Source organism: Strongylocentrotus purpuratus, unplaced genomic scaffold, assembly GCF_000002235.5.
Source record: "Strongylocentrotus purpuratus isolate Spur 01 unplaced genomic scaffold, Spur_5.0 spur5_scaffold_15, whole genome shotgun sequence".
Classification (NCBI taxonomy): domain Eukaryota; kingdom Metazoa; phylum Echinodermata; class Echinoidea; order Camarodonta; family Strongylocentrotidae; genus Strongylocentrotus; species Strongylocentrotus purpuratus.
The window spans coordinates 14788462-14815798 of NW_022145600.1; the positions used below are offsets into that span (position 1 = coordinate 14788462).

At 38.6% G+C, this 27337-nt stretch overlaps 2 protein-coding genes across 3 annotated transcripts in view; one reads left to right on the plus strand and one right to left on the minus strand.

Moving 5' to 3' along the window:
* Nucleotides 1–4497: 4497 nt before the first annotated feature.
* LOC100888397 (L-seryl-tRNA(Sec) kinase) lies at nucleotides 4498–11328 on the minus strand. The gene is made up of 6 exons (XM_003724003.3): nucleotides 10946–11328; nucleotides 9007–9319; nucleotides 8327–8528; nucleotides 6786–6864; nucleotides 5304–5397; nucleotides 4498–4797 (listed from the first exon to the last, which is right to left on the minus strand). The coding sequence occupies exons 1-6, from the start codon at nucleotides 11168–11170 to the stop codon at nucleotides 4616–4618; spliced, it is 1095 nt and encodes a 364-aa protein (XP_003724051.2). The 5' UTR covers nucleotides 11171–11328; the 3' UTR covers nucleotides 4498–4615.
* A 3521-nt stretch (nucleotides 11329–14849) lies between these two features.
* Nucleotides 14850–27337, plus strand: part of LOC591895 (serine/threonine-protein kinase 32B) — a 109719-nt gene continuing 97231 nt past the window's right edge. Inside the window, exons 1-2 of one of the 2 annotated variants that reach the window (XM_011663370.2) lie at nucleotides 14850–14957; nucleotides 22928–23048. The gene's annotated coding sequence lies outside the window, so the exon portion shown is untranslated. Of the gene's footprint in view, nucleotides 14958–22335; nucleotides 23049–27337 lie in introns of those variants that run through there. The other variant, XM_791442.5, reaches the window with a different exon arrangement.

A 27337-nucleotide genomic window follows, 5' to 3' on the forward strand; every position in this document is an offset into this window, starting at 1 on the left:
ATACAAATGTATTATCGTGTACTCTGGAAGAAATCCGAAACCAAACACGGAACGACAAGGTCATGTCAAAGGTCATGGAGGGATGGCCAAGAGTCCTAACCGAAGATGAAGGTCACTTGAAACCATTCTATACTCGTAGACATGAGATTACAATAGAACACAGAGTTCTGTTGTGGGGAATGCGAGTAATCATTCCACCTAAATTGCGTAGCGCGGTTCTCTTGGAACTGCATGAAGGACACCTCGGGGTCGTCAAAATGAAATCCATAGCTAGAAGATACGTGTGGTGGCCTCAGATAGATAGACAAATTGAGCAATGCGTGAAAGAATGTGGCTCATGTCAGAGCATACAGAACAATCCAGGGCCAGAACCGTTACACCCGTGGATACCGGCATCCAAACCGTGGGAACGCGTACACATAGACTTTGCAGGTCCTTTCGAAGGGGTGACATATTTGATAGTAGTGGATGCGTATTCGAATTGGCCAGAAGTTTTTTGTTATGCCGAATATGATATCAGAGACAACTATTTCTAGACTAAGGGCACTGTTCAGTAGATATGGCATACCGCAGATTTTGGTTTCAGATAACGGGACTCAATTTACATCTAGCAAGTTCCAGCAGTTTGTCGAATCAAACGGTATCAAGCACAAATTCAGTGCACCTTATCATCCGAGTTCCAATGGACAAGCGGAAAGATTTGTTCAGACACTTAAACAGGCACTTCGCGCAGCTAGGAAAGATGGAGGCTCAATCCAGGCCAAACTAGGAAGGTTTCTATTTGCATACAGAAGTGCATCTCACTCAGTTACGGGGGAGACTCCAGCTACCTTGTTAATGGGTAGACAGTTGCGAATGCGGCTAGACAACTTGAGACCGGGTATTGAATTGCGATACAAAGATCAGTTGTATAAACAGGCATGTCGTAGAAACAAGAACAGGAAATCAGTATTTACAAGAGAGTTTGTAGATGGAGACAAAGTACTTGTTAGGAACTATCTAAGCAAGGAAAAATGGGTACCTGGTACTGTAGTTGGTAGAGAAGGTTCAGTCAATTACAAGATTCAAGTTAGAGAGGGAGTGTGGAAAAGACACATAGAAAAAATCATTCCAATATTGAAAACAGAAGAAACTAGAGAAACAACGTCCAATGTTCAGTTCGATAGATGACAGTAGTCAGTTGAGGGAAGGTTTTCAGTTCAGCAGGCAGAATGCAGAATCTGATACTGTAACAAACCAAAGTGTAAGTCAGGAACAAAATGTGGTTCAAAGTGATGATTCCCAGACAGATGATACAGATAGGTCAGAAGTAGCAGATGAAGTAGTGAAGGGTGACTTAGGAAACAATAAGTTACCAGAGATGGAGTTGAGAAGTTCTAAGAGGAAGGTTAAACCTCCTGCTAGATATATGTTGTAGGGTTAGGAGAAGATCAAAAAGAAAAGATACTACAGTGTTTCTTATTCATGATAAGTCTCGGATTAAGTACATGTTATTGGTTGCGTTATATTGGTTGTGGACATTGCTAAATGTAATGCTTTGTTATTTGCATGAAGAAACAATGATATCATGCTTGAAACAAAACACAATCAATGTACTCAACATATGAGAACATAGCTCATGGTATGGATTCTCAGCATTAAACTATATTTCATTGTAACAGAAAACAAGTATTGAAACAGATTGGTTTAAAATATATATTGTATTCGAACATATATGGAAGTATATCAAAAGAGTGAATATTCACGTTTTTGGAAAGTTATGAATAGAAATACAACAGGATTGATAATACTACATATCACATTACAAGTGGAGTTTAACTTGATACATGTGGATTATAAAAACTTTGGATATTATAAGAAGTAATTCTTTATCACAAAGGTTGGTGTGCTGGTAACATAGTTGTCAGTATATGCAGTTTAATACGAAGGCTGATTTTATTTGCCAAATTTAGGTTAAAGGTACTTAAGATTTGGTGGGGGAGAGTTGTTGTGTATTGACAAATGGCGTTCTATAGTTTGCCGCTATTGCTACTACTTTGTGCTAGCTGCGTGTTACACGTGAATAACGTGCTCTTCATTAAAACAATGAAGATACCACCACAAACGATTGTGTCTCTGGTAGTTATTGAGTAGTAGAACCCAACAACCAGGTTGGGAAATCTGTTGGACTTCCTGATGGAGGAAAAGCGGCCGGTGGGTAAGGTAAAGGAAGCTTTCCAACAATGCAACCAGGCCTACCTAGAGCTTCAATCTAAACACGAGGAAGAATTTACAAAGGAGGAGCTATGGCTTGAAGAGTGTCAGAAATGTTTCTGCAAGCTCCAAATCAGAGAGAAGGATTATGTCTCTCAGATGTCTTTGTCGCAAGAGCCGTAACAATCAACAGAGAGAGAAGAGGAGAGTTCCCAGAGAACTGCTGTTCAAGCAGAGTCAAACCGGCCTCAACCTCCTCGCTTCAACATGGAGAGGCCCAAGTTACCAACATTTTCAGGGGACATAAGAGAGTACAATGTATTCAAGGCTGATTTTCAGCATGTTATACATCCACATTACGGTGGGTGGGATGCATTGATGATCCTGAGGTCTTGCTTGAAGGGGAAGCCACTTCAACACATCAGAAGAATAGGGCGAGACTATGAAGCTGCTAGGGGTCAGCTAGATAAGTCCAGATCCGCAGTAAAGCAGCTCACAACAGTTGAAGAAAGACAGCAAGATTATCGCTGCTGGATCTACAAGAGTAAGGATGGGCACTGGACTGATCAATGCAAGACTTTCCTTCATAAGTCTCCGGCAGAGTGATTGGCGTTGGTGAAGAGCAGCCGAGCTTGTTATAGCTGTTTGAAGCAAGCCGGTAGAGAGCATCGAATGGCTACTTGCAAGAAAAGGAGACGGTGTCCAGAGACATACAAAGGGCAACCGTGCAAGTTCTTCCATCATCCACTGTTACATCCCAGTATGGACAACAATGGGAGTAGCCCTTGTAAGAGGGACGGAAGCCATGCTACCCGTCATCAGGGCAAGGTTCACAGGTTTACAGCTAAAGAGAGAAGGAAAAATGCTCTTACATTCAGGGGCCCAGATCAGCATCATCCGCCAAGAGCTTGCTGAAGATTTGAGAAGATTTGAGAGCATCAGCATCACAATTACCAAGGTGGGCTGGGAGGAGGAATTTCTGAAGATATCACTGTATAGAGTGCCAGTCAGCTCTGTAGATGGCAAGACTATCTGCAAGATTATAGCACTAGGGTTACCATGCATGAATGATGACATCAGGGAGGTGAATGTTGCTACTCTTTGCCCGTCAAGTACGCCTCATCCCAAGAGAGATACACAGAGGTAGTGGATCAATAGATCTACTCATGGGAATTAACCTCACTAAGATGCATGTAGGTGAACAAGACAGCGAGGCAACTTCATATTTAGGAAGTCACCACTTGAATGGGTTGTGTCTTCTATAAGACCATAATGGGGGAAAGGGAGCCTGGGCTCCCCCCAAAAGGAGAAAAAATTCAGGAAATTATCAGGCCTGATCAACCAGTCACAAAGACCGATGTCAGAACATCATGGAATTGAGTGGGTATTACTATTACAGGAAGTTCATCTTGAACTTCAGCAAGTTGGCAGCCCCACTCTCAGATCTCACTCGTAAAAGTGAACCCAGGTTAGTAAAGTGGAATTGAGAATGTATCACAGAGCTAGAAGCTTTGAAGGATGCTCTTTCCAACTAAAGCTTGGTGCATGATACATTCACAACTTCAACTGGTACATCACGTTTTAAAGAAAATTGTTGCGCCCATGTCATGCTAAAAAGCATCACATCATGCCAAGAATATATTCATTTTATCTCTTGTACATTTTCGTAAGGAATGTTGTACATCAAAGGGCAGGAATATATGTCATTTTTCCAAATACCTACACTTATACTTTGGGGTGAGGTTTCTTTAAGGGTTTGTGCATACATTATTAAACTGGCCTAATGCCGGGTTACTCTCATTACTAATTGAAAACTTCAAATATTGGCAGTTATGAATATGCTATTGATAATTTGAGTAGTGTCCCAAGAGAGAAGGCATTTAGGTGAACAACAGAAATTAATGATATTTGTTTACATGGCAAATGCCAATTTGAGATTCGTATAGACTTAGTGATTTTATCATCAAACATTCATGGCTTTCTTACTATTGGTCTGATTTTTTGCCATTCTGTTTATCTCATTTTTCTGCTCTCATACTAGCAAACTTATCACAACTAATACATGGGCTGGATTGCCCTTTAATATAATCCTTCATTTCTTTAGAATTACTCATTGATATCCATTAACCTTTTCACACTTACAACGTTTAATTCCATATTGCTTCCCTTTTTCTCCTATTCTGACCTACATGAAATGTAAATGTGAATACATCCTAGTATAGATTATTCTAGAAGCCAAGTTCTTTTCTCTCTTTCTCAAATGAGAGATTTCTTTTTAACAGTCCCAACTATTAAATCGGTGTGTTAATTGATTTTCAAGCAACCAATATTTACCTGTATTAACCACAATTGCATGTATGTACAAGAACATCCCTCATGAATCAGCCTTAGGAGATAATTCCAAAGATATCTGTTAAACAATTTACTTCACTAGCTTGCTATTTAGACATTCTTTGAAGAAGTGTGCAAAGGTTTCTCTTGACCGGTTCTCATGAGGAAGATCAGGGGGAGAAAGACTACCTCTCCTCAACTCATCAAGTATGGCTGCCTTGCCTTGGTTTAGCTCCGAGGCCAGATCTTTACGTTCAGTACTGGTCAGGTTCCCTGTAAATCATATTCAAGACCATAAGATTATTAATGATCATCCTCTTCATACCGGTATATCCTTAATACCAAATAATTTTTAGTTACAGGTTGTGTTGAAATCAAATTTGTTTTGGCTTTGAAAGTTAGCGAAGCTGCTAGCTTTCTAAGCTTACATTTTATCCAAGCTGCCATCGCTCTCTAGAAACTTTGTCAATTTTATGCGAAAACTAAACTCATATACATCTGTATAGCCAGAGATAGAATTTAGATGTGTATGGCATTAAACAAGATTCACATCGAACTGTTATAATTAAGTAGTCTTGTACTTTAGGTACAAAATCCTTAAAAAATTAATCCTTATCATTTCCATGACAAAGAAATTTCAGCCATTTGCAAAACTTCATTTCTCTTTTTTTAATAAATAATACTACCAGTAATAAATAGAAGGAAAAAAAAAACTATTTAGATCCCATGACATTTTCTGGTTTTACATGCTTAAAACTGATTAGTCTCTTGTGCCTGACCTTTTGATGTAGCCAAAGTTTCAGATATGCACTTTCTCAGAACTTGGTCAGCCTGGTGGAGAAGACTAGCAGCACATTCAGCTCTGCTTTGTTCCTATAAGAAGATAAAACATAGGCAGCAGACTAGAAAAAAGAACTCATGTACATGAAGAATAGTTTGGCTCTTTAATCCTTTTCATGGCACCTTTTCATCAACCAAAGACTTGGAAGACCAGCTGACAGGTCTCTACAGGGAGCGCAAACGTATTGACCTAACTATGCACAAAGAGAAAACTAAATATATGACTAACTATGACACAGATGAAAACATCGAGATAGAAGGTCGAATGTTAGAAAGGATCTAGAACAGAAGCTTGTGACTACTCAACGAGCTATGGAGAGAAAGATGTCGCATTTATCTCTGCAAGACAAAATCAAACACAAAGTCAAACACCAGAAAACAAAGGTTAAAGACATCATGGAGAAAGTCAGAGAATCAAAGTGGAGATGGGCAGGGCATGTAGCAAGACTTCAGGACGATAGATGGACAAATCGTTTAACAGAATGGCAACCAAGGATGGTAAAGAGAAGAAAAGGAAGGCAGAAGAGAAGATGGAGAGATGACCCAACACAATACATGGGAACGGCCGCTTGGACTAGGACAGCTACCGACAGAAGAGAATGGAAATGTTTTGAGGAGGGCTTTGTCCAACGTCTGGATGAACTATAGCCTGATAGATAGATAGATAGATAGATGGCACCTTGTCTTAAGCCACAGTAATTATAGTATTCAGTGCCTTGTATATATATATTCATAAATAAATCCAACCATCTATTACATCTGTCACACTACCTTGTCAAGAGAGATAACTGTCAATAACCTGTCTTGTCTGAGGACATAATCACTAGCCTTACATTCAGTCTCAAATTCAAAAGGTAATACAAAGTTTCGGGAAATTTCGAAAATTGGATTGATAGTAATTCTTTACAATTTTGATATATTTGGATACCCCTGTGGATGTATTACAAGCACTAGAAAATTTAGCCCCTAAAACACTTCTGCTTTTGAGAAAATGAATTATCAAAAATTTACTGGTGCTCCTGGTAAATTTCAAATATTTCAAATAGCGCCTAAGGCCATCCCATGGTAGCTGCGACCATGAAAATCTCAGAATATGCAGTTCTGACATATAATTTCCAAAAGGGTAATAGCAAATTGGTTGATCGTAGTCAAAAATTGTTTTATAGCTAAAGTTATATCAGTCTTGAGAGGGCGCTACACAACATAAAGAGTTTATTATCTACAATTTCATCACTTTATACTTGTTTCAACCGTGACAACGATCATTGGATATTGTAAAATCGCATATGCTTCCAATATGTTCATTTGAACCAAAGTCATGACCCCATACCAAAACTTTGTAATACCTTTAATTGAAAGATGAATATACATGTATCACTAAACCAACATGTCCTTAAAACAAGAATTACTGCAGAACTTACCTTTGCTTCTTCGTCTTCTTCAATGAGGGGTGGAACAGGAGTGAGGAAAGAGGACTGCAGCATCATCCATACAGGTGCACTGGGAATCATTAACAAGAAAATAGGGGTTTTATTCTTTAATAATGCATTTGAAAGAAGTAATTGTGACTTTTCTGAATGTGTGGTCAAAGGGGCAAGACAAACATATTTGGTCATTCTGTCTCCTACTTTACCAAGTAAAATGAAATAATGGTTAAAGATCACAACCAAAGAATCGTATCCCTTGATATGTAGTCTCAGCTACGCTCTGGTAAACTGATGCAACCATCGGGTATACTAAAATAATAATATTGATGCAGTTGGTAATGTATGGAGGGAGTACCCTGGCTTTGTCCTAAAACTGAATTATTGAAGCATCTACCTTTCTCATTGGCCCATACTTAAAGAGAAGTTTCATTGATTTTAAAAACTAACTTTGTTGTCATAATTGCAAAGGTGAAACTTTGATTGGACAAGGTTATCAAAATTCAATGTTTTGAAACATTTGAAGTAATGATTATCAACAATCACAGAACGCTTAGATACAGCCCCGGCATAGCACCTAAACAGCTCTCCGATCACTGCTGAGATGTGTGACGTCACATGTTGAACATGATGTGCACAAGCAGACGATGTCCCATGACATCTCACATAATTTCAGTGCCTGTTTTGTCATCTTTTCTTCAGTTATTTCTCTTACTTCACTCCCCTCAGGCGAAATGTTTAATCTGTTGCCTCACTCTAAACCCTGTGCATGGTATTATTTTGATGAAAAATGCAAGGATAAGGAAAAAAAAGGAATCCGTCGCTTGTAAACAAAATAAAACACCATTGTATTTTCAGCTGCATACACCACGCTATGTTCGGAGTTTCAAGAGGGAACAAATGCCGTTCATCCTATCATTCTGGAGGTTTTTTAATTTAAAAGTGTGGTTTCTTTGATTGTTCATTAACACCAATCCTGTGTATTTTCAAACAAAAGAATTTAGTTATCAGAATGGGGGTCATATCCCTTTTTGAAAGGTGTAAAATTCCATCACATTTATTTACACTAAACTCATTATAATTTGAGAAATAATAGCATTGCAATTAAGCTCATTCTTTATGGGATGTCGTCTGCTTGGGCAGGGTTGGTTCATATTGTGACGGCATTAAAACATCGTTATTTTTCTGTCGAATCTCTCGCATATCCCAGATGCTATGGAGGTTGTTTTATTTGTATTTTTATAAATCACCCGATATGTAGTTGACCTAAAACTTATATGATGGCCATCTGTTAGCTTACCAGTTTCTAGTGATTTGTTAATTGCCATATTTGTGATTTTTTTTTTAACAGGCACTTTAAGAGAAAATTTGAATGTTACTTGGTTTTAGCAATCTTAATTTGGGCTTGGTTGTCACTGCATTACATATCAAGCCGTTACACCCAGCTTTTATCAGGGCTAATTCATTTTGCACAATGCCTGGACACTATCTTGCACATTACAATCGCTAGGTGTAAAACTAGCTATTCAGACACTTACAGAATACCATGGTTAACTTCTTCATCAGCATCAATGAGGATAGAGTTCACTTCCCATGGTGCTTTACTTGCATCAGGTTGCTCAAGTCTAGTCGCCATGGTCACGATGGTTTCTTCAGGAATTCCATTCTTTCTTTTTGCGTTTCTTTCAATGGCAATGTCTGTGCTGCATTCAAATCCAATTTGGCAAAATCCAGTTGAGTCTGTACAGGATTAATATAAAAAAAGTTCCAAAATTCAGGTCAAGAGATATGAAAATGTTTTTACGTTTTAATAAGGAGGTATAGCCAGGGATGGCAATTGCCCGGGAAATACCAGGAAATAGTGGGGAATACCTGTGAAATACATCTACTATCCTTAATAATCCATATCATTGAATTTGTATGTGAAATAGCAAACACAGCAATCTAACCAATTTTTTAAAGGCACAAATTCAAGACATGCTGCACCACCTTCTTCGGTTGGCTCCCGGCAGTACATACATGGTTGAAAACCGTATCATACAGAATATAGTTCTTTGAGGTGTACAACAAAATTATTTCTACTTTTGAAACCTTACGATCTTACAAGTTATGTTGCGTTTAAACCAGTGCAGTTTTTTCCCTTTTTGATTTTTGTTTTGTTTTTAGTTTCCTAGAGCTTATTTGCCCCATACAAATTATTCCCTACAAAAGTACTTACACTTGCGAGCAAGTTGATACAGGTTGTATCTCATACTCCTATAGAACATGTTATCATCAATAAGGAAGATCAGATTGCTCTCTCCGCCGTTCACTCTAGCTGCTGCTTCTGATAAGCATCCAACTACCTTCAGCCATACTTCTCTCTGTACAGCTGAAATATCTTGGTTGACATTGGTTGTAGAGATGGCATTGCCACATTGAAGATCTGTAATTATTTGATGTAATGTTCTGTCTTTCTCTGTCAGTTCTCCAACAATGAAATCTAAGCATTTCACTATTTGATGTCTGTATTCCTTCCAGAGAGAATGTTTCTGATGTTTGGGAGAAAGAAAAAAGATTTATCAATTAGTGAGGAATCATTACTACTTTACCTAGGCATAATGAGGTACCGGTAGTCATGTTACCTTGTTAGGTTTTTCCTCCTTATCTTTGTCTGCATTAGATTGGCAGATATGGAATACTGTCAGAGAGACGGCTAACAAAAGACACATGAAGAATCGTTAGGGAGTGCTGCATTTTATGGTTTTTGTTTTTAAATATTTTAGATTTAAATTTGCTTTCATATAGACAGTTAAAGGGGATAGGTGACAGTTATTAGTGCCACTGCGCATAGTCATTTATGAGTATAATGCAATGTGTCCATGTGGGTATTTTGTGTGCATGGGAGCTTGAATGTGTTTAGGAGTGAATGGGTGCAGGGAGGTGAAAGAAAGGAGTGGAATCAAGCCGCTCTCCTTTGACCTAATGCTCCAAGCCGCCGAAAATTTATGCGCTAATCTGCAACTGTTGACCATGCAGGTGGTGAGATAAAAGAGCGCATAAAATTTCAGGATTTAGAATTCCTACATCAGAAAATGGTATCCCAGCAACTGTTCGCTGTCCCTTTCAATGGTTTCTCATCAATTGTTGAATGTGTAATGAGTTGAACAAGGGAACACAAACTTGTGTAATTTCATCCTTTTTTCCAACTGCAAAAAAAAAAAAAACGCGAAAACATGCGTGCAGTCCATATTGAGGAGGCGAGTTGGCTCAGTCGGTAAAGCGTCTGCCTGTCGAACCAAAGATCCCGGGTTCGACTCTCACCCAGGCGGATGACTGAAGCCTGCGTTGTGTGTTAACGTGCCCCTTCCCTTGTTCATAGATGCAGGTTATGTCAAGTGGAAAACACTCCGTCCCTCGGATAGGACGTTAAATGGAGGCCCCGTGTACAGGAGAGTCACAACCCTTGCACGTTAAGAACCCATTGCACTATTCGTATAAGAGTAGGGGGAAACCCCGGTGTAATGGTCCACCTGCCCAACCAGGCCGAGTATACGGCATCTGCAAGAATCTTCAGTATTGAAGGAGGCAGATTATCTCGAAGAAGAAGAAGAAGAAGATAATTCCCCATAGGTTATCGAAGATATCGATAGTAAATCATGGATTAAATAACGGGACATTAAAACATGCACAAATTAGCGCATTATCCTAAAATATGGAGGTTTTGTCAGGCTCTAATTTTTCTTTTACTAACTCTGGCAGACAAATTATAGGAAGGGCGGAGTACCAACTTTGAAAATTGTTTGATGCACTATTTCCAATGCAATCCCCATATCAAGTTTGTAATTTACAATAATTTGTAATAAATGTGAAACAGGTGCCTGGCGGTTTGGGTATGTTTTAGTAGGGTATCTCCATGCCAGAGTTACGGGTCAAAGTCTGGATATGATTCTGAACTAGCGCCAAAAATAGGACCAAACCTGTGGTTTGAATCGTTTCCCAGTTTAGGATCTTGAGTTAGGTTTTGACAAGTCTTTTTGACTTCAGGGCTGAGTTCAGTACTTTCCATTGCTGATTGCACTTTCAGCATTTTCACTTTGGTGTGTTTGTTGTTGTTGTTTTGTCTGTCTCAAATGACTGTGATTGAGTGTTTCAAGAGTTGTAGAGTCTATACAAACCTGCGTCCGGTAGTCTGATGCAACGACCTGAATTGTTTGGTCCAGATTCCGTGGAATGATTGTATCGTAACAAACGTGCACAATAGCAATTGCACATCCAGGGCCAGTGCATCCACCACCGCTACCTTTCACGGTCGCGAGTTCTGACAACAGTCGGCAAAGAGTTGTCTTTCCTGAAGCTGGCAAACCACACATTGCACATAAACATATATTGGCGGACGCCATTTCTAAAGCTTAGTTCGTATTTTCAATGAATTGCATGAATGTTGAGCAAAGACGAGTAAAATTTACGTGTTTCAATGGGAAGTCGCATCGCAGATCCCCCCGAAATCCTCAAGCCACACTAAACAAACGTAACATGAGTTCTGCTTCAGTGCTTGTTATGATTTGGATAGAGTATGGAACGCTATACGTGAGATCATGCATCGAGAATAATATTGAAATCGGATTGGTTAAATTAGCTTTATACGTTGTACATGGTAATGCTCGCATTATTTTCCGCGTTTGAGCTTGATTTATTTTCATCCAAAGAGATTTTGATAAATTACATATAAGTCATCGGATTGTTGTACATTGAGCATTTAGACATTTCTATTTACTAACAATTTCACAGTAGATCAGTAATGATTTATTTGTTGTTGCTCAATTTGATATACCTGCTGAGACCCCATCTTTCAAATTCAAGCAATATGCACCATTCACTATATGTTTTCATACCATTAACTCACTCCATCCTCTTGTATTTCTGGTTATTCTAATATACTAATAGTACAGTTAACAGTGAGCCAACTAATGCATCTATTTGATACGCTACCTCGATCCCTACACTTCTTCTTCGCCCCCCCCCCCCCGGCCTCCCCAATTTTCCCAGTCATGTCCTATTTTATGTGCCTTTTTTCAATTTATGTCCAACCAAATGAAGTTTTCTTTATCTTAGGTTTCACACAAGCTCTCCCTTATTTTACAATCTGTCACTCCGTGATATTCCCAGTATTCTCCTCAAGAATATTATTTCTGCAGCTTGAGGGTTCACCTTGATACTAGCTAGATTGGTATGAAGAAAATCAGACAAAATAATGAGACAACGTTATGACGTATCTTGCGAGCTCCTTATCCACTTGCTCTGTAAGAAAGAAGAAAACGAAATTATATATATCAGGCGCGGATCCAGGATTTTCCAAAAGGGAGGGGGGGGGGGGGGGGATATATCGAAGGGGGCGGAAATTTGAAAATCGTGCAGACCGTTATTTCAACACAACTTACCAATACTGACAGGGTCATATTAAGCACCGTAACAGTATACCTACAAGCGGGTACAATTTTTGGAAAGGGGGCAGGCTCAAGTCACTCTTGTCTTGTCTCTTGTCAGATATCAACATTCCCCGAAGCGTCATTAAACAAAATTTGTGACATTTTCATCAGGGGGGGGGGGGGGGGGGGGGTGGGGGGGGGGGGCTGAAGCCACCTGCCCGAATATCAATTGTCTGGTTTGTAGAATTAATACTATTTTCTGAATATTGAATATATTGGGTACAATTTTTGGAAAGGGGGCAGGCTCGAGTCACATCTCTTGTCAGATATCAACATTCCCCGAAGCGTCATTGAACAAAATAGTGACATTTTCATCAGGGGGGGGGGGGGGGGGGGGGGGGGGGGGGGCTGAAGCCACCTGCCCGAATATCAATTGTCTGGTTTGTAGAATTAATACTATTTTCTGAATATTGAATATTCATAATCATTCATTTTTATATAAATAGTTAATCAAATTCCATATTTTTTCATGATTTAACTTTAAAAAAATTACTCTATATTAGTACACACAAAAACATAACTATTACTATCAATATAACTTGGATGCTGGTGTGAGCAAATAAGATTTTTTTTGGGGAAAATTAGAAATTTATATTATCAATAAAAAAAATTAAAAAATTAGTAGACATTGAGGCAATGACGTCACAGACTCATGAGTGAGTTGCCATTTTTTTTTTTTGTGATTTTAAAAGTTTGTCATGTCATTCATAATTCAAAACTTTCTTATTAGTTATCCGATTTTGATTGGTTTGTCTGAAAATTGTGCCCGCTTGTAAATACCGGTACGGTGCTTCAATATGTCCTTGTCAGTATGTTGAGTTGAAATAAAGGTCTGCGAGATTTTCACATTTACCCCACCCCCCCCCCCCCCACTCAGGGGCGTCGCTAAAGGGGGTGTGGGCGTACGACACCTCCACCTGTCAGGATAATTTCGGTAAAATGTTGCAGCTGTCGCCTGTCGGGAAAAACGAGAAAAAGGGGAGGGGGAAACAGAAAGGGGAAAGGGAAAGAAAAGAAAAAAAAAGGAAAAGAATAGAAAGGAAAGAAAGGAAAGAGAAGAGAAGAAAGAAAGAAAAAAGAGGAAGGAGAGGAAAGAAAGGAAAAGAAAGAAAAGAAAGGAAAGGAGAAAAGGGGGAAGAAAAAAAGAGACAAAGGAAACAAAAGTTACATAAAGAAAGAGAGGAGAGAGGGGGGTAAAGTCTGAGAGGAGAGGGGTGGGAATAAGAAAGAGAGACGGGGATGTTGGGCGGAGTCGCCACGTCGAGGGAGCAAGAAAAATACGCATATATTCGTTCGTTCGTGTCTCCTTAGATCAAGATTACTGTAATCTTGATCTTCGGAGTAGTTGCTACAACCGGCCGTGTCAGACACGTTGCCCCGGGGTGCGAGATAGGACTCTTGTAGCGTGCCCCCATTTAAAACAATTATACAGTTACAGTTAACAATACATTTAATTAATAGTATGAAACTATTAAAATTACTCTCATGTTACGGGAAACAATATGTTGCTGTGTCGGATCCGCTGTGTCAGTATTCTTGCTCGATCCTCGTGTAATAAATCAATGCAGAAGTTTGAAGTCGGTGAGATGTATTATGTCGCGGTCGGCCGGCAATTTTTTTCCCCTCGGAGAACTGTGACTTTTTATCGAATAAAGAAACATTTTTGAAAATTTTATGATTGAGAGTCGGTACAACGAATCGTCTTCTTTCTCTAATAATTTAATGAAACGTCAAAGCTTCGCGCGGCAGGAGAAAAACTGAAAAATAACTTAGTTCCTGGCCCCGGGTTTATAGGGTTAAATTTGTATAGAAATTGGGAGATTGGCATTAATATATTTGTCGGTAATTGGTGGCTAGTTTTGTCGGTAATCGGTGGCCTCTACACCCCCAATGAAAAAGCGGGTGAAAAAGGTCTAGCGATCGACGCCCCTGCCCCCACCTATTATGGTACCCTACTACCGCCCTATACTGCCATCCTGACTACCGCCCTAGTGCCCTACACGTTCTTCCAATTTACCTTTACTACCAAAGCTAAAGCTATGGTAATAATTTCCAAAACTCTTAGGAATTAAGCGTATATAGGGACGTTATATTATGTGATATATGCGCTAGCTATACAAGAACCGAATAACAATAAATAATACCACCCTCTGTTCTTCCATACTACCTATACTACCATCCTACCTCTACTACCATCCTACGTCTACTAACACCCCACTGTTCTTCCATCCTACCTCTGCTAAAAGGGGTACTTATGAGAATGGAAAATGGACACTTAATTGTTGCAAAGGAAAATGCATAATAGGAACTTGTCGAAGGAAACGGGGCACGTGTCAAAATAAAGCTAGGGCACATATCAGAGGTGAAAAGGGAAAGAGGCACTATTAAAAATTAATAGGGGCACTTTTCCAATGTAAATAAGGGCACTTTTGGGGTCAAAAGTTGGGGAAGCACTGTGCCCCCCCCCCCCTCCCACACAGCGGGCTTTACATTTCTGTGGTGGTAGAGTTCGAGGGATATATCCACAACCAGCGTTTCATACTCGATCCTGATTGATTTTCAGCAAAGTTACAAACGTAAACACATTCAACAAACAGTACACATGTGGACCGCGACCGGACCGGGTGCTGTTATTTTTTGAGCTGATCCTACGCGAAAACGTATAGGCCTAGGCCTACAACTAGATAACTTTGAGCTGGTGGTAAGCATCTGAATATTTAAATGTTGTTTTAACGGTCAAAGACAAAGTACATCAGGAGAAATCTGTTTCTTGTTCTTGTGCAATTTTGCAGCTAGCTAGTAGATCTAGGCACACATAGGAGCATCACTATCCTGGCTGTGTAAGCTGTGCTTTTGATTCTCAACATTTCAAACACCACTGTACAAAACTCAACTGATTTCACTCAAAATCAGTACTTTAGTGACAATTGATGACACCTAAATAGCAGTAAAATACATTTATTTCAACTTACTAATGTTAAAAAGAATAATTTAAAAATTCAAATTGTAAGTCTAGTGTCAAACTTTGCTTACAGCTGCATCGACATGATTGTGTACAGTCTATGCGATATTGTGTGGTGTGTGTATTTGTGTATAGACTTCTAGGTCCCTGCCTCACAGCATGTATGCAGTGCTAAAGGTCAATAAGCTTTAGCATTGACTCTCTTAGACCGAAAGCTTCAGTCTCTATAATCGTCGGTTGTTCCACTGAGACTACGTCTGGCTCCACTAGACCTCCGGTTATAGAGACAGAACGACTGCCTATGCCAGCCTGTGTTGAACTTATTCCGCTAGATTTTAGCCGCTAGGCCCCTCCCACAAACTTGCCACGGCCGTATTGTTATGCCCCCAAAATCCCCCAAAATGTCATTTTACCTCGTTCATTTCCAATTTTAAATTAGGCCTAGGCTATAATACATCGGTTCCACTTACTAACTTGATTGATATAATCCGTTTAATGGTCCCTTTTAAGGAAATTATCGGTCAAAATCGACATCCATGTTGAAAATCTTGCAAGCCGTTCGCTGCCGTCAATCTCATCCCTTCTAGTCTATGCCGAAGGCAAAATGATTATGAAGGAAATATTGTGCGCCATCTACACGTTCGTAATGGCGTTATCACAGTTTTTCCTTCATAATCATTTCGCCTTCGGCGTAGACTAGAAGGGATGAGATTGACGGCAGCGAACGGCTTGCAAGATTTTCAACATGGATGTCGATTTTGACCGATAATTTCCTTAAAAGGGACCATTAAACGGATTATATCAATCAAGTTAGTAAGTGGAACCGATGTATTATAGCCTAGGCCTAATTTAAAATTGGAAATGAACGAGGTAAAATGACATTTTGGGGGATTTTGGGGGCATAACAATACGGCCGTGGCAAGTTTGTGGGAGGGGCCTAGCGGCTAAAATCTAGCGGAATAAGTTCAACACAGGCTGGCATAGGCAGTCGTTCAGTCTCTATAACCGGAGGTCTAGTGGAGCCAGACGTAGTCTCAGTGGAACAACCGACGATTAGAGAGACTGAAGCTTTCGGTCTATGACTCTCTATGCTTTGCTGGAGTGGATCTAGGGGCCGTTTCTCGAAACCGTCATAACTACAAGATCAACGACATCTCGCCACTGTCACGCAAATTGTCAGCTAAGTGTTTCACGAAGCCGTCTTTACCAAGATGAGCGACAACTTCCGCGACAAGCGAGTTGTCACTGCTCCAAACCCGTCATATCTTTTTAATTGCTGTAAAGCGCCATCACAAGTCAGTTTGTTGCCATTCCATGGGCCGCGAAATGGACGATTAGTTTCACTATCATTTTGAGAAAAATATAGACGAGTTCGGTACGTAATTCTCTGGGATGCGAAATGCAAATGTACAAAAGTGAGAATACAAATTATACAGAAACTTTAAAAAGCTGAATATAAACATTAAATCACAAATCATTAAACTATATTAATAAGAGAGATAAGAATGTTACACACCGTTTTCCATAGTCCATCCATAGTCTTTTCTTAGGATACCGTCATACCTTCGGGGCCTCTGTGCATTATTATTCCCTCTCTAATTACTTCTTCCAAATCATATTTTCAATATCAAATCAATTATATAACGAGTATTTATGAGACTCTAGAATAAAAACTGGCTGAGAAAAGGTATTTTGCCTAAAATTCCTTGTCACAATAAACAAAAAAGTATGTATTGATAAACTATCACATTACGGTATCCTTCAACTAACTTTTGATTCGACTGTCAAAAAAAAAAACACTCACCGGTTCTTCTTCAATTTAAGAATCTTTACAGAAATGTGCAAATCGTTTGATGATCTACATTTGATAATGACACTATTTATTATTTATTTTAGGAGAATTTATATGCATATATTTTTTAGCCCTAAAACTTGTTTTGGGTTATTCTTAATTAATACCCTATGATACCATATGTTATTCCAAGTTGTAGTTATATACCGTTTAATTTATGAAGGAAAGAAAGAAGAAAGGATTCAGCTATAAAACAGTGACAAAGAATGATACATGTAATAAATACTGTTGATAATGATGATGATAATAATAATAATAATAATAGTAACAATAATAATTATGATAACGATAATAATGATGATGATAATAATGAAATATAACAACAATACTACTTCCAAATTCTACGCAATCGTACATTTTCATTAGTGTTGGAAATCCATTTATTTATCTATTCTATTTTTCTTACATAATTCCACTATGTAAAAACGATTTACATCCGTGTTTCCATATGAATTTGTCATTGTACATTTGCTACTGTATATTATCTATTTGTGTATACATGTAACTCAGCACTACATCCTGACTTATGGATCCTGCTGAGTATCGTCGTAGAAGTAGAAGTAGAAGTATATTATTTTCTATTGTATATTGTTCATGTGCCTATGTAATGCCAACAAATGAATTTCCAAATGGACCAATAAAATTAATCTGAATCTGAATCTGAATCTTGATAAATCAAATGGATCGTGGCAAAGACTATCTTCTAGAGCTGCTAGTATCGCGATATATTGATATCATGTCTGTCATGGCTTTGTGAAACGGTTTATCCACTTCATGACATCTCTGTAGGTCGGCGACAAAGATATGACTGTCATAGAGTTGGTTTCGAGAAACGGCCCCCTAGTGTCAAACTTTGCTTACAGCTGCATCGACATGACTGTGTGCAGTCTATGCAATATTGTGTGGTGTGTATATTTGTGTATAAATTTAATAATACCCTCCTTACAGCAAGCATGCAGTGCTAGAGGTCAATACGCATTAGCATTGACTCTCTATGCTTTGCTGGAGTGGCTAGTACTAGTACAAGGCTCAAATTAATTTTTTGTCCACGGGGGCTCTTCCAAAAAAAAAGAACCCCGCGGCCCCGTAAGCCTTCTCACGGGGGCTCTTTTTTTTTAATACCGTATTTGCCGGCGTAAAGGCCGCAGTATTTTTGGAAGAGAAAATATCGAAAATTTGGGGTGCGGCCTATGCGGCGAAAGAGTAAAAAAGAAAAAAAAGTAAGTCAAAACCAGCACAAATTTGCACATATGGGACTACTAACGGTACAATAACTATACCACTATGGTTGGTACAGGACATTTCCACACATCTTACCGACAATTTTATCTTGCATTGTTGACATGAAGACGAAAATAAACTTCCAAAAACAACATCTGCCGATAGATCTTGATCTAAGTTCGTGCCAATGCATTGAAAAAGTAAAAGAAGGGCCCGTTTAACTGAGCATCAGTATACGAAAGTGTGAGGTGATCCTGTTGAAACTTCCGGTCGTTTCATTGTGGTGCTTCGTTCTAATAAAACTGAACTATTTTTGCTCGCATGGCGGGTGGACACACGTATTAATTTTATGGAAGCATTTGGTGCTGAGAGGACCAGTGCTTGTTCAATCTAATCTTGAAAGAAGTGAGTGAAGATGCGGAGATGACAGATGTAGGAAGACTATTGCAGGATTTGACTTTTCTCTGACTGAAGCTGTTTCTTCTTAGGGCTGTGTTGCTCCTTTGCTTATACAGCTTCTGGTGGTGTCCCCTGAGAAGAAGGCTGCAGGATCGGAGTTTACGAGGCCGTTCATCAGCTTGTAGACCTCAATCATGTCGCTTCTTATCCTTCTGTATTGCAGTGAATACTTTCTGAGGTTTTTAAGTTTGTCTTGATAGGATAGGTGTCGGATCTCAGGAATTAATTTTGTTGCTGTTCTTTGCACCTTCTCAACTTTCACTGCTTCAGCCTTAAACCTTGGATGCCAGATGATATTTCCATATTCAAGAAGAGAGCGAACAATGGCCGTTAACAAGATTGGTAATGTGTCTCTTGATAGTCTTGTGAAAGTTCTCTTTATGAGTCCTAACGTCTGATTGGCTCTTTTAACTGCAGTGTCAATATGTGTGTGAAAAGTCAGCTCATCATCTACCATGACACCCAAATCCTTTTCTGCAACAGTTTCTTGAATTATTTGGTTGTTTATGTGGTTTATATTTACATTATTTTTTTAGTCTTTACCATATTCTTCCACAACATCTTTGGTCTTCCTCTTCTTCTCAATATTGATTTACTGGTCGAAGGTCATTATTTGCTGACCATTCTTTTGGAATCCTCAGATTTCAGAAGATTCACGCTTTTCACAACGAAAAACTTCTCCATGTTTCGGTCCTTGCGCGATCGCCACTAGCTCCAGCAGACATGGGGGCGTCAGCATGCACACCGGTAGTACCGGCGCAGTATAGCCACTGTTGACGGCCGCACTGCACTGCGAGCTCCCGTTGTTTGTAACCATAGAGATATGGAGATGGAAGATATAGCGCCATCTTCCGGCGAGGAAGCGTACATTAATTTTGTTTACAATATATGGCGGCCTCGAGACAACGTAAAAATTGGAGCAAGAAATCATCATCACCATCATCATCATCATCAACATCATCATTATGATCATCACGATCATTATTTAGAATCCGTACAAATGTACATGTACTTTAATTGTACTGTTTAGTGAGGGGAGATTTAAAACACAATGCAGTTTTTGTGTGATATCCGATCTCATCGTGTGCAGTAGCTTCAAGAAAACAGACAGATTAGCTGAAAGTAAATTACATATATTTTGATGTTATATTTAGAGTATATAAACATTAGATCTATATTCTTTCCAATTATTTCAAAACATTGAGGGTTATCAATTCGCCGGATTCCAGCTAAAATCAGCTAGCTTTAATATACCCCCTTCTTTTGCGGCAAGGGTAACCGTCTGTATATGCGAAAGCTAAGAAGGGTGACAAATGCCTGTTTTATTAAAAAATTGTGCATACCAGACGGTTATTTTTGACAGCTAAAAACAGAGCTTTATTTTGCCAAGCTCAAATAGCTGAGCTTCCTGGTTTGTGTCGTGGCTGTATGGGCGAGGAAGGCTCTGTCAGGTTGTAGACCCAAATCAAAATCTAAAGACTGAGAGCAAGGTCCTTACAACCAACTTGAGAATCCTAGAGTCTGAGTCTTGGCTTTTTAAAATTTAGTGACCGAAAGCTTCAGACTCTGATATTAATGGTGACCTGCTGAGTCTATGTCTTGCTTCACTGTACTGACTGCCTCTGTACAGAGACTGAAGTGCAGTACAGGTTGAGGCCTCTTCACACCAAACATGACCCCCCCCCCCCCCCCAAAAAAAAAAAAAAAAAAAAAAAAAAAAAAAAACTAGAGCATGAAATGCTAGATGACAAAGGACAAGAATCTGTTTGCACTATATACACAATATTTGCCAAACTATGGTGCATGGTGTGATGTAATTCAAAGCATTCTGGATCAAAAGAACTGCTAAGGGTTAACTGGCTGTGAGCAAAATTGTTATTGGGATAGATAATGTAGGTTAAATGTCTGATATTATCTACATGTAGATTATTAAACAGTGCCTTAGAGATCATTTCTATCCGCTAATTTTCTTCCACTTGAGTACATCCCTCTTTACAGAGTATTGTCATACTATATACTGGGATGTACAGGTGGACCACTACACCGGGGTTTCCCCCTACTCTTATACGAATAGTGCAATGGGTTCTTAATGTGCAAAGGTGGTGACTCTTCTCTACACAGGGCTTCCATTTAACGCCCTATCCAAGGGATGGAGTGTTTTCCACTTAACATAGCCTGCGTCTATAAAACAAGGGGAGGGGCACGTTAACACACAACACAGGCGTCAGTCATCCGTCTGGGTGGGATTTCGAACACGAGATCTTTGGTTCGACAGGCAGACCCTTTACCGACTGAGCCAACTCGCCTCCCTCGCAAAACTAAATAAATATTTCCTAATTTCCCAAATTGAATTTTTAACATAAGCACTCTGTTGTTCAGAGATTTGTTTTAGTGATATCTTTTTAATTAATATTGTCATTGGTCCTAAATGGCCATATTAATTGGAGTTCCATATTAGACCATTCACATGTACGTGTTCATGTAGTAGCTTTTGTCTCCTGTGCAGTGGGGAAATGGTGCAGTGGCAATATTGTGGAAAAATAATTGTGCAATAGCGCCATCTATCGGAGATGTACATAATCATGAAATGTAAGTAAGTAAAAACAAATCAAGGAGACATACCTTGTGAGTTTGCAACCATAATATATATGTAGTAGCAAATTTTTAGTAACTCATTTCTTACTGGAAGTGGGTTGACTTCCATGTTTGAATTACATGTTTAAAAAAGTTTATTTGACATTAGTTTGCATATACATGTATATACATTTGTGTTGCCTTGGGTAGCAGATGGGTAGTACATATTGATAAAGAATTTTGGGAAAAAAAGCTGCTAGATGAAAATGTACATGTGAATGTTCTAATGGAACTACATTTTATATGGTGATCTAGGACCAATGACAATATTGATTAAAAAGATAATCACTAAAACACATCTTTGAACAACAGAGTGCTTTTGTTAGAAATTTAATTACCGGTAGGGAAATTAGGAAATATTTATTTTGTTTAAGTAATTATGTACATGTAATTAAATTTCATGAATGGATGTACAGGTAGAAGACTAGATTGACGAATAATTCATATATTGTAAATACAGTGTAATTTTGTGTGTTAGTACTGATTTCAGTTACCAGGTATAAAGATTAATTTTTCTTCCACTATTTATGCATTTATATCATATTCTCAAATACATTCTTTCACCCTTTCAGCATCTCAAACTTTGTGTCATTTAAGAAAATGTATTCTCAGGTGACAAGATGGTTATGTTGTCTACATTTAAATATGGTAGTTTTGCGTAATGGAAAGAGAAAAACAACCTTTTGATATATTTCTTACAAATTGTGTCTGTTATTATGACCTTCAGTCGCAGATCCAAGACAATGAAAAGAAATGAAGAAAGAAAAAAGGATTTATCACTCTTTTAATTCATATGATTCTGTCTCAAGTCCCCTTTATTTTTTTTAGGGGGGTAGGGGGGGGGGGGTGAGGGGCGCATGACCATGTGTCCCACCTCGTAGACCCACCTCTGATTTTGTACATATATATGAATGGTGCTTTTGCAAAAATGCATAATTTGACACTCCTCATCATATTCTCTATCCATTATAATGCCCTTCAGGATCCTGCATCTTAATCTTCTAGATTTTAATCCTATGACCGAGGCATCTTACAAACACTCCAGAGGATGAGATGGTCATGCATCTCTACTGCCAGTGAAGACTTACAGGTCAACATCTCATTCCTCTACACCTAATAACATTTGATTGGTTCTACGTTTCAAATTGCATTGGAAGATCCCAAACCTTGTGTGTAAGGTTGTGTTATATGCTGGTGCCTGCATGTCCTGTGTGTATACGTGCGCTGTAGGGGTGTGCAGCAGTGCATGCTCAAAATGGTAAAAAAAATAAAATGTGCAGCTAGCTAGTCTAGCTGGCTGGGTATGGTGTGCATGTAAGCTAAGTGTGCATGGAGCTAGATGCCACTGTCTGTCTGCTATCTTTTGTTGCGTTATTGTCGTCATTCAGGCTGTGAGATGCTAGAGAGCTCATTATGACCTTTCATTGCCAGTTTGCCATCATCTCTCTACACATGCAGCCAGCCATAATAAATCCAACCTAAGTCTTTCTTGTTTGTCATTTCCTAATCTGACTGCTCTATCCATCTGCATCTTTTATTACAGATGAGGTGAAGGAAGAGCGGTGGAGTGCAGTTAAAAAGAGAGGTGAAAACACGTTGGTGATTTCTGGTTGCACGATACGGCCGTGGGAGCTTTTAAGAGGTTTAGTGATCTGCATTTACAGGTGAGTGTTTTTAGGCATTGGTCTCGTTATGTCTTGGCATTCATCATTGTTCGGTTATTGGGCTCTGTAATGATTTGATTGTTTGCTGAATTGCATTACCAATTTGATATGATGAATGTTGCATTGATGTATGTATGTATGTATGATGTCATGACTGAATGCTTTTGTGTGTTTATAAGAGATGCAGTGAAATCACATATTGCTTCCAGTGAAATAAAGAAAAAGATAAGGTTCAATGTAATTAATATTTTACATACAGAGCATTTCATTTCCCTTCATTTCCTGTTCAATAACCAAGATCATAACTCTGTTGTATATACAGGAAGTCATGATTTGTTTTGGTATCATTAAAGGGATAGTAGAGTTTTGTTAAAGAGGGCACTACATAAAATAATTTTTTTGGTGAGATAATGAAAAACTGAGTGTCAGATTTGAAAGAACATACAATTTAAATGCCAAATCATCTTTGTTGGATCAAAATCGGTTCAGAGACAGCTGAAATATCCATAAATTTAATGATTTCTCATATTTGTGGTGCCCCACAAATATTTAATAATTTGAACCAGCCTTTGAAAAAACGAGATAGCGCCTTACATGTAATACGTTTTATTCCACCCACTGTCGATGTTGGCTTTTTTTGTGTTTGTTATAATATGCACAACCAGCCAGCCAGTGTATTGTTATTATTAATTAATTAATGGTCATCATATTTTGGTGGAGCTGAATTGGTATGATCTTATTGGCTAAATTTCACACATTTTGGGGTCTAAAATTACCTTCATAGCAATTTTAGGTCCTAAAAGAGCACTAGAAATGTCATATTAAAATAAGAATAAGAGCGATTACCATTCACTTTGAAGGCATTTGCGGTCTGAAACAAGAACTCAACTATCCCTTTAACTGTACTGGATCCAAGGTTCTTTGATTATATAGGGCACACAAGACACCAAAATTGCTAAGAAAAAAAAATGTTTTTCACAATTTTCCAAGTTAAAGCAGTTCTTCAAAATTTACTAATAAGGGTTTTTTGACTATTTACAACTCACAAATTAATCCTGTGTATGGCACCTTTGTTTGATTTTTAATAATAATAATAATGAAATATGATATTTGTAAGGTGCTAAATCCATTTAAAATCATATGCTCATGGCACACATGTGCAAAAAACTGAAATCACTTATGAATTCATCTGCATTAAACAAAAGAACATCAGGGCCCAGTCTTACAAAGAGTTGATATTGATCCGAATCAATATCAAGTCCCTAAATCAATCACAAGTTTGCAGTCTCCCATCTCTTATGTACATAGTTGTGGTTGATATCAATCACAAATAAGTTGCGATTGATATCAACTCTTTGTAATACAGGGCCCAGGAGTATGATAGAACATACACAAGTGAAAGGGAACAATTGATTATATGCCAAATAAAACATGTTTTAAGATATTTTTTCACTTTGAGGTAGAGATGTGTACATGTACATGTACCAGAACATTTTCTTGGAGGAAATTAAAACTTAAGTACATTATAAACTTATGGTGGCATATTTTAATCTAAAAAAATCAACAGAACTTGACCAGAATTACATGCTAGCACTTGATTCTTCCCTCTGAATGTGATTCTCAAAGAATTCTTGCCTCGTTTAGGGGACCATGGCTGGGGAACTAGCTTAACTCATTTCTCTCCAATCAATTGAATAAAGGGGCTCAATATGCCTACGTGTAGATCCAATTGGATATGAGAGATGAAGATTGAGAAAGCCCTGGCCTCTCAAATTGAATTGCTGAAATTGATGATTTTGAGAGAGAAGAGATGCAGTGCCAGTTAAATCTAACTGTTTGGAAGAAAGAGATAAAGAATTTACACTGTGCTTTTAGAGATGATTTATTGTGAAGAAAGAATGTCTATTATTCTTGTGTTCCTTGACACTCAGTGTGCATTACCAAGTCGATTGCAATGCTTACTCACATTTCTGAATTGAAGACAATAGGCAAGAAATATGTTAATATCAGTAGTAGATAGCAGGCACTGTAGAAAGATTTTAAAGGGGCCAGCAGTCACTTCAAATTTTTTTAAACAGCTAATTATGTTTTTAGTGAACATCAACAACAAAAGAATCTTGATCAAGATTTCTAGGGGTGAACGGTTATATAGGGTATGAAGAAAATAAAAAATAACATTAAAAACATGCACACAGAACACAGAACAAGTCAGAATTGATTTCTGGGTTTTATGCATGTACATGTATGCTTGAGGCTGAATCTAGTTTTCAATGCACAAGTTGCTTTTTGTCTTCTTTTGGCGATTCTATGCAATGTCTCTTTAATCCTAAATAACACTAGAGATACGGGTTGACTCCCGACAATCTCTGGTCTGGAGTGGGTTGTTAGAGGTCGCAAAGAGGTTTCAGGGAGTCTTTAAAAGGTTGTCAGTGGTCGGTGATTGGTCTCTGGAGCATTTTGGTTGGCTGGAGGTTTACGCTGCTGCATCAAAAACCTTTTGCCGACCAAATTGGTTGTGGAAAGATTTTTTTCTTGGGTTTTCCAAGGATAGGCTACAATTTTTAGATTGATTAGCAACTTATCGCCTAATGATCTTTAGTGTTTGACAACTATATCTGGGCAATATTTGATTGAGAAAAGAACAGCAGCTTATCGACAAGTGATATGTAAACATACTATATGGTACTGTTTGTTATATGGGAGAAAGTCCCTCCCCATAATAATACACCCAAGATTTAGTTGTATAGATTTCACCCCCACCCCATCAACAAAAAATGGTCATGGTAATGTCTTTAACAACCCAGATGGGCATTATAAGTACTATGAGTCATCAACATCATTATCATATTAGTTTATAGTCACATGTCACTCTTTATTCTTTCCAAGGCATCCACTCTAAAAATAAAAGATGACTTCTGTTCTTATTTGTTATGTTTATGAAAAATATTTCTTCCCCCTCCCCGTACCTACTAATTCCCCATTGTTAAAAGAAAAATGTAGTTCTTAGGTCCATACCAGCTACATGTAACCTTTGCTAATTATCCTACATTCTCAATACATACATCCATACATGTATATTAAGCTTAATGTATTTTGTTCATCTTTTTTCTAATTGAATAAACATGGAAACTAAATCTAGTTGTTGAGGAACACTGGTTATGTTATTGTCTATAATACTTCCTGTTATACTTCCTTTCATCATGCAAGCTCCAGTTCACCCTTTACTTTCCTCATACCAATGGCATATATACGTGGAAGGTGGTTGGGGCAAGTGAGTGGGAAAAAAGAACAACAACAAGAAAAAGAGAAGAATAAGAAAAAAGAGAGAGGGAGGGGAGGGGGGGGGGGGATATGAAAGAAAGCTGAAAATGATCCGTTTCCAGACCCTGTACTTTATCGACTGCATTGTTGATTTGCACTTCATCCACTTTCTCCTCCCTCCCCCCCCCCCTTTTCCCCCCCCCCCTTTTCCCCCCTGCCAGTGACATCAGTGCCCCCCATATCTTTACTCTTTACCCCCCCCCCCCATATCTTTACCCACGCTATCTATGCTTCTGTCTCCTGCTAAACTATGAAATACGGCAAATATACAAGTAGGGTATTCATGTGTTTGTCGACCGTGCAATAGAGGAAATGCTCGGTTAAAAAATGTAGTTAGCAGCTGTTTTTGACTAAGAATTCTACTATTTGACTTTGATGTCACATCTTGCCATTGTGACGCGAATATGTTTTCAGTGTTTGCTCTAGTAAGTTGTAGTCAAAGCCACATGGCACCTTTTGCCCTCTCCTCCCCACTGCAAACAAAATGCAATGTTAACCCAGATGAAATAAAAATTGCAGCAAAGATATTGGGCCATTGTTGTGCCGGGAAAAGATATGACTTTTCATTGGCTGATCTTGACCTAGACAAGAGATGATGCAATTTCTGTATATACTGGTGTACATGTATATATTTTCTTAAGAATTAATTTGGAGTGTAGCATTGTGTTGCTCTGAAACTTAGAAAATCAGGAGAGAAGTCCAATGCCTGGACTGTTTCTGTGTTGCGCGCCCAATCAGCTGAGAAAATAGCACACCCTCAACGCTAAAACGGAGACAGTCCTTTTATTCTTACCTTTGTTTGTTCAATGGGTGTATTTTCTGGGATCGCGTGTTTAGTGGAGACTTTGTGCTCAGTGTGAGACTCAAGGGAGGGGGGGGGGGGGGGGTATCATCCTCATTGTCACCTTGGAAGGGAAGATAGATAGTAAACAGGGAAGAGGAAGTCAAAAAATTGGGGTGGTGTCAGA

Bases quoted from the DNA above. Each gene is read 5' to 3' on its own strand.
- LOC100888397 (XM_003724003.3), bottom strand. From the start codon at position 11,170: ATGGCGTCCGCCAATATATGTTTATGTGCAATGTGTGGTTTGCCAGCT. The intron at 8,529-9,006 runs GTAAGTACTTTT...AATCCTGTACAG, and splicing joins GTATCAACTTGCTCGCAAGT to ACTCAACTGGATTTTGCCAA. The intron at 4,798-5,303 runs GTCAGGCACAAG...TATGATTTACAG, and splicing joins AACTTTGGCTACATCAAAAG to GGAACCTGACCAGTACTGAA.